This window comes from Schistocerca nitens, chromosome 2, assembly GCF_023898315.1.
Source record: "Schistocerca nitens isolate TAMUIC-IGC-003100 chromosome 2, iqSchNite1.1, whole genome shotgun sequence".
In the NCBI taxonomy this organism is placed as follows: domain Eukaryota; kingdom Metazoa; phylum Arthropoda; class Insecta; order Orthoptera; family Acrididae; genus Schistocerca; species Schistocerca nitens.
In genome coordinates, this window is record NC_064615.1 from 974,418,849 (window position 1) to 974,435,716 (window position 16,868).

Genomic DNA, 16,868 nt, shown 5'->3' on the forward strand with positions numbered 1-16,868 from the left:
ACGGTGTTCTTATTTCAATTTCCAGGAGTGTATTTTAATAGGACTCCCTGACATTGTTGGGTATTTCAGTGAACTTGATCAACTCTGCCATATCTCGACTTTTTTCCTTCTTCTTCTTCTTCTCTTCTTGTTTTTTTTTTTTTTTTTTTTTTTTTTTTGGGGGGGGGGGGGGGGGCTGCAGCCACGGCTCTCACGGATTTCAGTCCTTGAGGATCCCTACTACAGTTGACTCCCACAATATGTATATCTAATACAAATTTGATCCTTGAAGTTGGAATGCTCTTTGTACTGAATAACTCGACCTTTAGCAAAGCTGAATGGCAATTTTTACTTCAAAATACTGCAACACCTATTTGAGACCTTTCACATTCCAATCATCGAGCAATACTTTATCACCCTGGATTCTGAGAATCTCATGATGCTGCTTAGGTGACTTAATTTCTTCTTTCTCTCTGTACTTTTTCCACCTTGCCAAATGCCCAATCGGGAGGCATATAGCTGTGCTCCTGTGTTAGAAAGTCTTTGGATTTTTCCTGGAATCTTGATAAAGTTGCTGTTGAAATACTGTTCTTGTTTTGTGAAATGCATGAATCGTAGAAAATTCATAGAACTCTCATTGAAAATGGCAATATTAAAAATAAAAGGACTATTCACACTACCAAAATTGGCTCTTAGAAAGGGAATTTTGCTATATAAATTTTGTCGTGAAAGCAAGTTTTGGAAGACATTTGGTAGCTTCTAACCATGGAAGTAATTGGGTTTTGTTCTGAATAAGAAAGGCAGCTATCTCAAGTAGTGTATGCCATAAAAGAAAACATTTTGGCCAATTTTGCAGAAAGTGAGTTCTGAAGAAAAAAAAGGTCCTCAGTTGTGGAATGTCAGACTGATTGATTGTCCTCATGTTTATCTACTTATGTTGTGTTCAATAGTGTTATGACACTGCATACATAGAAGTGCTGTATATTTAGTCATTTACTCTTCAAAAGTTTTGAAGAGCAGTTAACATATACACCTTCGGCCAGTAGGAAAAGAAATTGCATCCAAAGACAGACGAATCAATATTGATCACTAATATGTCAGTGCTTTAGACAACATAAACCACTGAATTACACTGACAAATGTGGATCTAGAAGACATGCACTAATCTGATAATTATCATTTGTCTCGAAGAATAATTACAGAGACAAACTAGGTGCTGTTTCACATTTCTAACTTGAAATCAAGCAGTGGTGAGTATCTAACAGATGACTGAATGATGCTAACCGTCAACAAATCATTGTATGGAATGTTAGAATCTTCTATTTATTTACTTTTGTAAGTGTGTGTGTGTGTGGGGGGGGGGGGGGGGAAAGAACTAATAGAGAAAGGTGAATTGTATGAAATCAATAGTTATTAGTAACATGGATTAAAAGGAGGACAAGTGCTTCTGGTGAAGTGACCACTTAAGTAGTAGCAACATTGTCAGTAAATGCTACAGTGTGTGTTAACATGGTCGTGGAAAAAAGGGTGGGTGATAGTGATTTATAGTAGAGTTAGCAGTAACCAAATTACCTTTCTCATTATTGATGTGAAGCTAAAGTCAGCTACTATTTTACAATGGTGGTGGTGATGGCGGCATTAGGGAAGTGGTGAAATGTGTGAAGTGAGAAGAAAATTTCTTTTTCTTGGGAATTTTCAACAGTGACCAAGAGAGAAAATATTACCGTACATGCTTATTGGAGATTATGGACTGGGAAGAAGGGATGGGGGATGAGCAAGGACGATGTTTTTGGAATTCTGTGATAGATTTAAACTGCTCATGGTGAACACCCTTTTCAAATCAGAAAAGGCTGTAGCACATACGCTACGGTCACAGGTTCGAATCCTGCCTCGGGCATGGATGTGTGTGATGTCCTTAGGTTAGTTAGGTTTAAGTAGTTCTAAGTTGTAGGAGACTGATGACCACAGATGTTAAGTCCCATAGTGCTCAGAGCCATTTTTTTGTAGCACATAACACAGTATCAGCTGGACTGACTAATAGTTGTATGGAGATAGAAAAGCAAAATACGAGAGAATGTTCCAAGAAGCCGGAGAAATTGCAACTATCTCTATCGTGAATCATATCTAATGGAATTTTGGAGGAGCTACCCCTGCCTCTCACAGTCGTAGTCACATAATAATCAGGACAGCTGGGGCTTGGAAAGTAAGCTGAATAGAAATTAATTCTTTTTCTCTGTGTATTCACTGTTAAAAATACACATACTAAGTTGCGAATCAGGAGTAGCCTAATTGAAATTTTTATTTTATGGAAAGGAATGCTTTGTATTTGTGAGGAAGATCACCTGAACAAGTATTTGTTCTGCTATTCCTTTGTCTTAATACACAGTTTTGTTCATTACTTTCTATATGAAATTGAAGCAGACATTGTGTGTATGCCATGGTAGATCAACAGAAGAGGCAGTAATTAAAAAGAACCTAGCTGTGACACTTTGAGAAGGTATATCTGACATTAATAGGATGTTTTAATTTACCTATGCACTCAAGAGAGGAGCACTGTTCACTTTCTGTCAAAAGGACTTAGAAAGTCTGTTTGATGGAGGACTGCCACTGTGCAGTGTAGGAGGTTGATGAAGAAGAAGAAGAAGAAGAAGAAGACAAGGAGGAATTAGAAATGGGCAATTTAAGAATTTAATCTAAATTTGAGAACAATAAATGATTTTGTGCAAGACAAGACTTCGGTTATGTTCCTTCAGAGCTACCTCCAATGATTGTTGTAAGTGTAATACTTGGCATGTGTTCTCTTTCAAATTTATGAGAGACGAAGCAAACTGTAATCTCACAGCTTTTACCTGACAACTACACTTTTTATATTCATTTTGTATATTGTATTCACTGAATTATCAGTTTTTTTCCCTACATACTGAAATGTTTGTGTAACTTTCTTGGCAACTGTATGTAAGCATTAAACTGATATACTATGATGAAAATTTTTCAAAATGTCATGCATCTCTTCCCATACACTGCATTCTGAAGTTAGTAACAATAACTTATATTTTTTCTGTCACATGTTGTGTGTAGCACTGATATTTTGTTATATTGAAACTCTACTAAAGATTACATGATGCATATTGACATACGTTTTTTTAACGAACATTTGGTGTAATTGCTACAGAACTTTGTTGCTTGGCGTCCTGTTTAATTACTTCAGTTTGGCGTCCAGTTTATAGTATGAAATGTGCGGTAAAAATCGTTTCAGTAAGGTGGCTTATGACTTGCGTCATTTTAAATTCAGCCACCAAGAGAAGTTGGTGTCTATAATAAGGGCGCGTTAAACTATTGTGGTAAATGACGTGCTAACTTAGAACCCTGATTTTTATAAAAGTTGCCAAGTTATGAATGTGTTTTCTAGCGATCCGCATGCCTTTCTACGCAATCGATCAGTTTTTATTGTGATTTCAGAGCAATGTGTTGACATCCGCCAACGCTAGTGATACAACGCAACTGTTCACTCAACTTCAGCTACGTGTTTTTCATAGATTTAGTAGGACAGTCATCGAATATTTCTTAACTCGATATCTCGATGTCTTTCGGAATGTGCATTGGTCGAAGTAGTATTGATTCCCTTAAGAATGTTGATGTAGCCGTTAAGGGTTTTGCGACGAAATGGGAGATTTTTTTGAGGGGCAATCTAGTTTAGTCATAAAGCGCAAATCGGCAATATTTCTTCAAATTATCGACTGTTTGCTACATTATTGTGGTGAAAACACAATACTTCCGCCTGTCCGCCTTCTCTCTAACCGGCGAATTTTTTTTCGCAGAAGTTGCGCCATGTTTAATTTTTTATGATACTGTCGTCTTTCAAGAACATGTTTTTTTCTCAGGTGCAAGTAAAGTCTGAAAAAATGGAAGAAGTGCAGAAATCTACTTACACAGAAGCAATGCAGCAGCATATGGCGCAGATAAATGCAATGCATTGTAAACCTCAGCAAGATGATAAGTCTTCCGACAGAAATGCCGGACAGAAAAATCCAAATTGTCAGAACGGTACCCGCTTGCCTGAGTACCCAACAACACTTAAAGTTCCGCAGGTTTCTCAACCAAATCCAGATATTTATGGCAGTAAACAAGCATCTGAACCGACGTTTGTTATTCCCGACGACGGTTTGGGATTCGATGACGGCGTTAGAGTTCTCAGAGCTTTGGGTACATGGTAAGTAATTTTTATTCATAGTATTCTGTGTGACTAGTTATTTTTAACATTTGTAATTAGGAGCTCGTGTATTAACAACAAGCTTCGCCACATAAAATGTATTTAGAAAAGTAATTTGCCCAACAAAGAATGAATAATAAGAACCCGATGTAAATGAAGATAATAGAAACGTTTCATATATATTCCCTTAGTTTTGACGAAGATGTAATTTTTGTTAAGGTGAAGTGCGAATACCAAATTGGAACTAATCGTCTTAAGTGTTACTACATGTTATCAAAGTGTGTCACTTCTGTCTTACATAATTAGTTAGTACTTCAAAAATATAGTATCAGCATTAATCAAAAGCGTGTATAGTAAGAGCGTGTCAGTTAATTATTTCTGAAGGATATTTGTTATAATTCGTGACTTTGACACTGTTGTTGAGGAAAAACAAGTTGGAGACATACATGATCTGTATTTACACATTATGTTTCTTGAGCTATGTGATAGAAGGAGCTGTATATTAGAAATTCCAGCCAAATTTGAATTGACAGAGATTGGAGAATTATGGAGGAAAATCAACCTTTCAGACTTGTATTTAAATGAAAAAAATGGTTAGCAAACGGTAGCCAGAATTGTGTGTGTGTGTTTCCTTGGCATGATTTCAGACTTGTGCTCTTTCACACAAGTTTTTTCTTTTGAATACAGATAAAAGCACAAATATTGAATTAGCCTAATGGTGATAAAATTTGTTGCTCATCTGAACAACTGCCAGTTTTTAGTGACTTAGCTGATGTTAAATGACTAAAAAACCATTATAGGCTTACTTGCACATTGCTGGGTCTTCTTAAAATAGTTTTTAGATTGTTGACAGCCTTAAATGGTGATGGGTTTTGAAGCAGTACTTTTGTCAATAACTATATTTTATCCCAAAACTCCTCAACTGTTACAGCAAAACTGCCACTGTTGAGTGTTGGTTAATATATATTTTCAGTCATTGCATTATCGCGATAGTGCAAAGTTTACTAGTGCCACAAAATTATGTTTAGTCAGGTCTTGAGCGTTACGAAGGCAGGCAGGTATACTCCAATTCAGATAACTTGGTGATATCAGTGTTTCGTGAGTCGAGTGATAGGAGCCAGCTGGTAGTCAATTGCAGTAGTTTCCTGTTGCCTGATGCTCACTGTAATGTCTGTTGATTGTGGTGACACTGATCTGTAGTTGAGCTCAAGATCTAGATTAGGTGGGAAGGTACATTTTAGTTATGAGTTTGCAAAGCCCACAAATGTGAAAGCAGAAAATTTGGTTGTGTTAACAAATTGACTTGGTAGCAAAGCCTAATATTTACATCTCTGCCATAATGAAAAATGTAATGGGGTCCGGAACATTACTTCTACTTCTTTCTGTATGGTGATGACTATTTTACCATCATATAGTTAATTGCATAGTTTAAAGGAAACAAACAGCGTTGCATTAACAAACACGAGTTCTTGGTACTGGTGGCTTTTGCAATGTGTGCTGCAGGTGGCAACTTTTAGTGCAGTGAATGATGGCAAGTGAACACCACGAATGATGCCAGATGATTAGACAAGGTTGCGGAACCAATGAGAAAATAGTTAGATCAACGTCATTATATGAAATGGTATACTGAATATATTGTGCAGAGTCGTCATATAAAAAAGAATTTAAACTGTACTCTTGGCTTCCTGCATAACTGAAACCACGGAAATTGGAATTTTTTGAATGGCACCCCACAAAGTTTACAAAATGATCATTGGACTATGCTGGAGACTAGTAGGTCACCACAACTAAATTTCCTCCAGTCAAATTGGTTCACTTTGCCAACTCTCAACTAAACTATAACATTGGTATGCAAAACAATATCCTGTCATATTCCGAGAAACTGCCAAAATAAGTCGTCATATTCAGCAAATCTCATTGGTTACTGTTTACTATCACCCAACTGGCTACTACTAATGCCGGCCGGTGTGGCCATGCGGTTCTAGGCGCTTCAGTCTGGAACCGCGTGACTGCTACGGTCGCAGGTTCGAATCCTGCCTCGGGCATGGATGTGTGTGATGTCCTTAGGTTAGTTGGTTTAAGTAGTTCTAAGTTGTAGGGGACTGATGACCACAGATGTTAAGTCCCATAATGCTCAGAAGGGAACCTCCCCATCGCACCGAGCGAGGTGGCGCAGTGGTTAGCACACTGGACTCGCATTCAGGACGACGACGGTTCAATCCCGTCTCCGGCCATCCCGATTTAGGTTTTCCGTGATTTCCCTAAATCGTTTCAGGCAAATCCCGGGATGTTTCCTTTGAAAGTGCACGGCCGATTTCCTTTCCAATCCTTCCCTAACCCGAGCTTGCGCTCCGTCTCTAATGACCTCGTTGTCGACGGGACGTTAAACACTAACCGCCACCACCACCTCCCCATCGCACCCCCCTCAGATTTAGTTATAAGTTGGCACAGTGGATAGGCCTTGGAAAAACTGAACACAGATCAATCGAGAAAACAGGAAGAAGTTGTGTGGAACTATGAAAAAAATAAGCAAAATATACAAACTGAGTAGTCCATGCGCAACATAGGCAACATCAAGGATAGTGTGAGCTCGCGAGCGCCGTGGTCCCGTGGTTATCGTGAGGAACTGCGGAACGAGAGAAGTCCCTGGTTCAAGTCTTCCCTCGAGTGAAAAGTTTAATTTTTTATTGTCAGACAATTATCAAAGTTCAGGCACTCACACATGATCAACTTCGCTCTCCAAAATTCCAGGAAATGTTCAGATTTGCTCGGACATATGCAGGATTTGACGGTCTACACACGGAAAAATTTGAAAATGTTAAAAAAATATGTTTTGATAGAGCACAGAGAAAACTGTGCGACTGTGAAACTGCTGCATTCATTTGTTGCAGTTTATCTGACAAACTCTTATGTTTTCATCACTTTTTTGGTAGTGATTATCACATCCACAAGAAAACCTAAATCGGGCAAGGTAGAAGAATCTTTTTGCCCATTCACCAACTGTACAAGTTAGGTGGGTCGACAACATATTCCTGTCATGTGACGCACATGGCGTCACCAGTGTCGTATAGAATATATCAGACGTGTTTTCCTGTGGAGGAATCGGTTGACCTATGACCTTGCGATCAGATGTTTTCGGTTCCCATTGGAGAGGCACGTCCTTTCGTCTACTAATGGCACAGTTTTGCGGTGCAGTCGCAAAACAGACACTAAACTTATTACACTGAACAGAGACTTCAATGAACGAACGGAGAGATCATAACTTCGCGAAAATAAAAAAAGTAAATTTTTCACTCGAGGGAAGACTTGAACCAAGGACCTCTCGTTCCGCAGCTGCACACGCTAACCACGGGACCACGGCGCACCCGAGCTGACGTTGTCCTTGATGTTGCCTATCTTTCGCATGGACTACTCAGTTTGTATATTTTGCTTATTTTTTTCATAGTTCCACACAGATTCTTCCTGTTTTCTTGATTGATTTGTGTTCAGTTTTTCAAGGCCTATCCACTGTGCCATCTTGTAACTAAATCTGACGGGGGTGCGCTGGGGAGGTTCCCTTGTCAGAGCCATTTAAACCATTTGAGCTACTACTAACAGAAGTGAATTGCCAACAGCAGCACACAGCGGAAGAGCCATTGACACTGGAAGTGCACTTTAACCTTTTTTTATGTGCTGAATTTCGTAAACCATATTGTAGTCAAGATTTATAATATTTGTTTCCTTTATTTTTCTACTTGGTGTAAGTAATGACACTCAGAAAATAAATGTGAGAGTGTATGTTTGGTGAACTTCATCATTGTTTTCTGATGCATCATATTTTAGTTAAAGATGATTACAAAAATAATACACAGCTTTGTATGCTCATATGATAGAAAAAAATGATTTGCTATGGAATACGACTTCTAATTTTAGATGATTTATTGCTAATCTGAGAATATATACAGGGTGGTCCATTGATAGTGACCGGGCCAAATACCTCACGAAATAGCGTCAAACGAAAAAACTACAAAGAACGAAACTTGTCTAGCTTGAAGGGGGAAACCAGATGGTGCTATGGTTGGCCCACTGGATGGTGCTGCCATAGGTCATACGGATATCAACTGCGTTTTTTAAATGAGAACCCCCATTTTTTTATTACATATTTGTGTAGTACGTAAAGAAATATGAATGTTTTAGTTGGACCACTTTTTTCGCTTTGTGATTGATGGCGCTGTGATAGTCACAAACATATGCCTCACAATTTTAGACGAACAGTTGGTAACAGGTAGGTTTTTTAAAATAAAATACAGAACGTAAGTACGTTTGAACATTTTATTTCGGTTGTTCCAATGTGATAGATGTACCTTTGTGAACTTATCATTTCTGAGAACGAATGCTGTTACAGCGTGATTACCTGTGAATACCACATTAATGCAATAAATGCTCAAAATGGTGTCCGTCAACCTCAATGCATTTGGCAATATGTGTAACAACATTCCTGTCAACAGCGAATAGTTCGCCTTCCGTAATGTTCGCACATGCATTGACAATGCGCTGATGCATGTTGTCAGGTGTTGTCGGTGGATCATGATAGCAAATATCCTTCAACTTCCCCACAGAAAGAAATCTGGGGACGTCAGATCCGGTGAACGTGCGGCCCATGGTATGGTGCTTCGACGACCAATCCACCTGTCATGAAATATGCTACTCAATACTGCTTCAACTGCACGCGAGCTATGTGCCGGACATCCATCATGTTGGAAGTACATCGCCATTCTGTCTTGCAGTAAAACAACTTGTAGTAACATCGGTAGAACATTACGTAGGAAATCAGCATCCATTGCGCCATTTAGATTGCCATCGATAAAATGGGGGTCAGTTACCCTTCCTCTCGTAATGCCTCACCATACATTAACCCTCCAAGGTCGCTGATGTTCCACTTGTCGCAGCCATCGTGGCTTTTCTGTTGCCCAATAGTGCGTATTATGCCAGTTTATGTTACTGCTGTTGGTGAATGACGCTTGGTCCCTACATAGAACGCGTGCAAAAAATCTGCCGTCGTCCCGTAATTTCTCTTGTGCCCAATGGCAGAACTGTACATGACGTTCAAAGTCGTCACCATGCAATTCCTAGTGCATAGAAATATGGTACGGGTGCAATCGATGTTGATGTAGCATTCTCAACACCAATGTTTTTGAGATTCCCGATTTTCACGCAATTTGTCTGCTATTGATGTGTGGATTAGCCGTGACAGCAGCTAAAGAGCAACTTACATAGCACACGCCCGTTGGGCATTCTGATCACCATAGCCATACATCAACACGATATTGACCTTTTCCGCAATTGGTAAACGGTCCATTTTAACACGGGTAATGTATCAAGAAGCAAATACCATCTGCACTGGCGGAATGTTACGTGATAGCGCATACTTATACGTTTGTGACTATTACAGCGCCATCTATCAGAAAGCGAAAAAAGTGGTCCAACTAAAACATTCATATTTCTTTACGTACTACACGAATACATAATAAAAAGTGGGGGTTCTTATTTTAAAAAACGCAGTTGATATCCGTTTGACATATGGCATCGCCATCTAGCGGGCCAACCATAGCGCCATCTGGTTTGCCCCTTCAAGCTAGATGAATTTCATTCTTCGTAGTTTTTTCGTTTGATGCTTATTTCGTGAGATATTTGGCCTGGTCACTATGAATGGACCACCCTGTATATTTAGAAAATAGCAAATAAATTTACAATTTTCTAAAAGTTTTGAAGTTGTCATGTAATTTGTGTATAAGTGTCATGGCTAATAACTGTAGAACAGATCTGATCCTTAGCTGCTGTTGGTGCTGTTATGTCAGAAGTAAAATTAGTTGTCATTGTAATATTTTTGAACATAATTTTAAAATATAACTTCTTTTGAAATACCATTAAACCTTTTGGTCAAACTTTGTTTTACATATTACTGCCCCAACCCCCACCCTGCCCACATTATATGAGCTGAGGAAAATGACATTTCAGTAAAATAATAATAATAATAATAATAATAATAATCACAAAAATGTTTAACAGAATGCTAAAAAAGGTCAACTGTTAGTTTAACACTTAAGCTGCTACCAACAATGTTGCTGAGTTATTGGTGTGTAATCTGCCTACCATCATCAAGTTACCGAGCACCGTGCCGTGCACTATACTGATTTTATTTGAGATCAGCAACAATGATTCATGTTGTTTGAAGTTTTTCATCATGAAAACTAATTACAGTAACCGTAAAAATTGCAGTTTTGTTTGTAAATAATTCTTCTGCTACCAGTCATGGTTTTATTTATTTACTCTTCAAATGACACATTTCGGGAAATAAATCCCAATTTCAAGTTCATTTTTTGTGTGTATTACACCATTTCTATGTGATGTTTTCGATGTGTGAGAGTCTGCTTCATTTTTTGGACTTAACTGCAATATATAAGAAATGTGCAATTTTTAGTTGGTTATCGGTCTTTTTGTGTTATTAGTGACAAAATTTAGAAGAATTTGTACTTACAGTTTTGTTATGGTCTATTTGTGTAGAGTCTTGCACACACTTTTGAACATCACACACGACTTGCTGTACAATTTAAACATCGCTAGCAAATCCATTTTATGTTCTTTATTTAGTTAATGGAGTAGTTTGATATTTCGCTCTATTTTTTCCAAATGGATGTATTATGTATGTGTGTTGGTATGGCTGATGTAGTATGTGTGTTGTGTGTGCAGGCTTTAATGTGCTCTATGTACCTGGTGTTCAAATTTGGGCTTGTTTGTCATAGGTAGAACATGAAGCATTCCTGGCATGTTACCTTGTATATTCTTAGAGTCTAAATACGGATCATGATAGCCTTTATATCATGTTTCAGTTTTTGTTGCAGTGCATTAGATGTAGAAAATCCAATTTTTCCTTTGTGATTTTTGAAAATATTCGCAATCTTCTGTGATACATTGCCAGTGTATGGGATACTAGATATACATTTGTTTTCCTCTTTTTTTTCTTCTGTGGTGCAATTTGCACCTGGGTCCTTCTCCACTTTGTCTAGGATTGTGTCAACCATGGAAACATTGTAACCATTGGCAACTGCAATCTTTTTGACTGTGTTTATTTCTTGTTGTGTTTTCTTGGTTCAGTGGTATTTTAGTTGTGCCCTATGTAGCATTGGCATGGTTCTTAAAATAATACTGTTTCTTGTACAGTTGATAATGATTAGTAATTCTTCCTTATATGGTAAGTCATGAAACGGCTGTAACACATTACGGTGTGTTCATTAATTTCTGGTACCTTTCACACGTAGTATTTTGCATGAACTGTGCACTTTCGCGTTTGTGTATTTTTCCTGGTGTCTTGCTTTTAGAGCTAGATGAAACAAAACCCCATTTCTTTCTTAAACACTGCTCCTGTTGGACTCGTCTACATGTACGTTTCTAGAACTATCATCAACATACTGCAAGTTCTTGATTTGTTTTTTCACCTGTCTTTTTGTCTGCCTTTCCTATCTCAACACTTCTGGAAAGGATAGATTACTACTCACTGTAAAGATGACAAATTGAGTTGCAGACAGGCACAATGAAAATACTGTTACACATTCAGCTTTCGGCCAAGCCTTCACCAGAAAAGAAAAACACACATGCAATCACACAAGCAACCATGCTTCACATATGCATGACCACTATTTCTGGCTGCTTAGGCCAGTGTGGCCTGTGCTTCCTCATGTGAATGTGTGTATGTTTTTCTTTTCTGATGTTTGGCCGATAGCTTAAGGTGTAACAGTCTTTTCATTGTGCCTATCTGCAACTTAGCGTGTCATCTTTATGGTGAGTAGCACTCTATCCTTTCTACCACACACTTTACATTGTTTGATTTTGCACTTGAAGCATGTCTGTGGTTACCCATTGGTCAATGTTTGTGCTGCTCCTGTGTTGCATTACTCAATCGGTGAAGCTGGTTATCAGACAACATAAACTGGATTTCTCCTCAGTTCAGTTGATCCTATAGCTTTAATGTGTTGCATCCACTACAGGTAGTACTAGCTAAAGTGCACTTACCATGTCAGTGGCTCTTGTGTTGTGTGCTGAGGCTGGCAGTTCATAGATGTTGGTCGTAGCCTATTGAGAGATATATGGGAGCCAGTGAAAATCATTGAATTTAATGATTTCTTTCAGCATAAGGTATGAGTTGTTACTTGCTTTTTGAATCTGGAGAGTGCCAGGATAACTATTACTGATCTGGTTATTTTGAATTTTAAGATTGGTTACTGGTTTTTGTTTTTATTTGCTGAATGAAGAAAATTACATAAACTGATGGATTGATTGCCCTGTAGCATAGCCCGAGGCCTGTGTTAGGGCCAGCTACAGTCTGGAACTGGGCGGCCGCTATGGTCGCAGGTTCGAATCTTGCCTCAGGCATGGATGTATGTGATGTCCTTAGATTCGTTAGGTTTAAGTTGTTCTAAGTTCTAGGGGACTGATGATGTCAGCAGTTAAGTCCCATAGTGCTCAGAGCCATTTGAACCTGTGTTAGGTTGGATTGTGAAAGTTTGATTGAGAGTTGGTGAAACCAATATATGTGGATGGAAGGGAACTAGATATGCTGACAGATTGACAAGTAGCATAACTTGATGTATAGGTTAAATCAGAATATGATAGTTTGCTTCTAATTGGCTACAATTAGATTGTCATTATAGACTAATCTTTAGTGTAGCCCGATTGTACATTTGTCGTTGCAATAGCCTACTTCCATCTCTTTCTTTTCCGATAATGCCAAAAATTGTAACATTCTCATTAAATTCTAACCTAATACCACAAAATACTCTAATCTTACATATGAACCATAAAAAATGTTCAGCAAGCTTTCTGATTTTCTACCGGCAGTTGAATCACGATTCACTGTATTCAGTTTGCATTATTCATCATGCGAGTTATTACCAATATCAGCATGCAATGCAACAGGTGCTGACACCGAAAGAGCTTTCTTACCAATAGTACTGCATGCTGTGGTTCCACGACTGTGGAGACGACTATCTTTGCCCTTGAATAACAGTGGCTGACATAAAAACCTACTCACTTCGGATACAATAAATTGTTAAGACCACAATAAGCTTTTGTCAGGAAAAAGCTTTTAATGTGAATAAATTTCACTTTGGTGTGCATAAGGACTTTACCAATGTTTATCCCAATTTATAGTTAACAGTCTTCATAATTGTAAGTGAACCAGAGCACCCTGATCGGTAATGCAAAATGCAATTAGAACATAATCGTGTAGTAAAGTTGAGGGCACAAAAATACATACATCTAGAAAAGTAAGTGACTGTTGTCACTTGCTTTCCACCGGAGCCATGAGTATAGTTGGAACAGAATTTGTCAGATCATATCTTTTTGCTTTGATTACAGAGAATTCACTGTTTTTTGAAGATTGTCCATGATGTGTAAATAAAATTAATTGGTTTCATTTACTATAAAAGTTGCCAGGTCTACTACCAGGAATACCGTGAAAGAAGACCATTACCAACTTGATACCCTTACTTTTTATGGAAATCAGATCAGAAGAAAAGGTTTTTCATTCATCAAATGTGTCACTGAAGCATTCTTTTTTTCCCCAAGTGTTCCACCTTCTCTTTAAGATTTTAAGAACTGTTAATGATATGTGTTCTGGAACAAATACCTGCTGCAAATATATGACTGAAGTACACAGTTCAGGATTATTACCTTGAAATTGCACTTATTAAGTGAAGAGATCAATTACTGTTTGATTCTGTTGTTGGTAATAAGTAAACAATAAGAACCACGTAAAATTTCTACAGGTATTCATCCAAAGTGAGCAGAGTGGAATGATTGCATAAAACAAGTTGTAGGAAGAGCAGGTGCCTGACTGGGACTAATTACAAGAATATTAAAGAAATTTAATTCATCCATGAAAGACGTGAGTCACGAAACACCTTTTGAATGATTCTTAAATATTGCTCATCAGTCTTGGGCACTAACCTTGTTAAATTAGTTTGTCTGCCATTCTGTGGTGCTCAGTGTTTTCCTCATACCATCTTCCACAAAATTTTGTTAAGCATTTTTGTGGAACTGTCTCATTAAACAAAATCTCGTGAATTGCATAGTTTTGTTCTGAATCGTATCTCTCTTCTACGATTCAGGCATAGTAAGAGTCTCAGATTGATAAATAATGCAGTTTAATTGGGCACACTAAAGTTTTCATGACAACACACCACATGGATGGCTTACACTGTCGTAAGATGATTTGTTTGGAATGAGCCTTTCATTCACCTAGATTTCTCTTGCTATTTTACTTGAAATCTCTCTTGATGATTGTATCAGTAATTATGTTTGTTCTAGTGATCAGCAACATGGTTATTAACACTCATACCTGATTTCTTTGATATAGTCAGAGAATGTGTGTGTGTGTGTGTGTGTGTGTGTGTGTGTGTGTGTGTGTGTGTGTGTGTGTGTGTGTCCCACTCCCTTACTCCCCAACTTCCATTAGACGACAGTGCAGAACTGTATTGGAGGTCAAGACCTTTACTGCATAGCAATCTCATTGAACACAGCGAGTGTGAATTGTGACATGCTGTAACCATATATAATATTTCAAACTGAATTTCAGTCAGTGTGTGGTGGTATATTCATATTGATCACTACCAGAGGAGTTTTGGAATAGTTATTCATACACTGTCACAAAACATTTTCTAGAACTCGTCAAGTACATAGTTTTTTCTTGTGACATTATACTCTGAAATTGACCTGAGTCGATCGCACGAGTTGCTTTGGAGATACACAATATACTACTGCTAGAAGACCAGTTCTTTTACATAACTGATGCAGACTCCAAACAAATTGAAAGGTGCTCTGTCAGGTGTAGTGCTTTTCTGCTGCATGTGACAACCATAAGGATGAATTCTACATCTACACATTTACATAACTACTTGGCAATTCACTCTTAAGTACCTGATTGAACCACATTTGGACTATTTCTGTACTGTTTCAACTCTTGAACAGCATGTGTGGAAAAATGAACACTCATTTCTGTTATTTTATTATGATGATCATTTCTTCCTAAGCATCAGGTGGTTATAACTAAACTGATAGTTTTATGAGCTCTGCAGTGCAGACTGTATACATTGCAGGATGCTGAAACATCATAGGTATGTTCATTACTTGTGCATCTGCGGAATATGCTGAAAAAACTTCCTGCCATCAGGTGAAGATATGGTGCTGTAAGCAGTCGTAATGTGTAATGTCTCCTGTTTTGACTTCATACCCTGTTTGTTGCTTATCAACACATGTTGACTGCTTTTGTGAAGTGACTGTTGGAGTAAAGGTTAAGAGGGTTAAAAATTTTACGAAACATAAGGGCCGCTGAGAAGAAAGACAATGCCCTGCTGGTAAAGTTGTTTCATCAAAATGGCAGCAACAGCATCACTACATTTCAGGAATGCCACCAACAGATACAGTTGCGAAGAGGCCCATGTCATTAAATGGGCTAAAGAGTATGATGAATAAATTGGAAGAAACATACAATTAGGTGGTGCAGCAGGGACAGGAAGATGGCCCATTCCTTTGGCAGTTATTGGTGGAAATGCTGTAGCTGATAGTGCAGCACATCTCAAATTCAGCAGGAAGTGCTTGAGCTGCTGCAGGAAGTGCTCGAGCAATGTGTCTACCCTAGTCAACTGTTCAAAAGATTTTGTGGTGCATTTTACATTGTTATCCCAACAAGATTTGGAATGTTTTAAATGGCTCTGAGCACTATGGGACTCAACATCTGTGGTCATAAGTCCCCTAGAACTTAGAACTACTTAAACCGAACTAACCTAAGGACATCACACACATCCATGCCCGAGGCAGGATTCGAACCTGCAACCGTAGCAGTCGCGGGGTTCCTGACTGAGCGCCTAGAACCGCTAGACCACCGCGGCCGGCAGATTTGGAATGTGTACCAAATGAAGCCCCAAGATGGTTACAACACCATGACTTTGCCCTTTGTTTTTTGGCATGCTTGGAAGTGGAGGGCATGCAGCCAGGCAATATTCTTTGGACCGGTGAAGCACATTTTACTCTGCACAGTGCTGTGAATGCACAGAACTGTTGCATATGGGGTTCTGCCTCACTATATATTGTGCAGGAACATCCACTGCACTCAGCTTATGTAAGTGTGTGATGTGTTTTCACAAGCTGCTTCATTCTGGTCCATTTTTCTTCGAGTGGATACTTCACGGGCTTCTTTGGTTTACAGTGAAATCTGCACATTACAAGGACCTCCTTGTGCAACACATGCTTTCAGTTTCGTAAGAACACATGGACACCACATGTCACTTGCCAAGTGAAAGATTTGCTTCGAGAAGTCTTTGCTAATGTCTGAATCACCTCTAGGCAATATCAAGATGTATGGCCTTCCAGATCTCCCGACCTAAATCCATGTTTCTTCTGGTTGTGGGGATATGTGAAAGATTTTTTCTATTAGGGATGTATCTGGACTTGCAGTAACCTTATCTGAAGGTAATTTAGTCCATATCCAATAAATGTGCCAGAATTACCATTGCCATGTGTTTGATCATTCCTCCCTTTTCCTGCACCCACACCAAATTCTGACTGCTTACAGCATCATATTTTCACCTGTGTGTGAAAGTGGAACCATAATTTTTTCAGCGTACTCCGCGAGCACGTTGATTAA

The 16,868-nt window shown here is 38.6% G+C and overlaps 1 protein-coding gene across 1 annotated transcript in view; it reads left to right on the forward strand.

Moving 5' to 3' along the window:
* Positions 1-16,868, forward strand: part of LOC126237301 (zinc finger E-box-binding homeobox 1) — a 65,747-nt gene that overhangs the window by 35,704 nt on the left and 13,175 nt on the right. Inside the window, exon 3 of the mRNA XM_049947260.1 lies at positions 3,861-4,189. Coding sequence (XP_049803217.1) covers positions 3,861-4,189 — 329 coding nt within the window. The remainder of the gene's footprint in view (positions 1-3,860; positions 4,190-16,868) is intronic.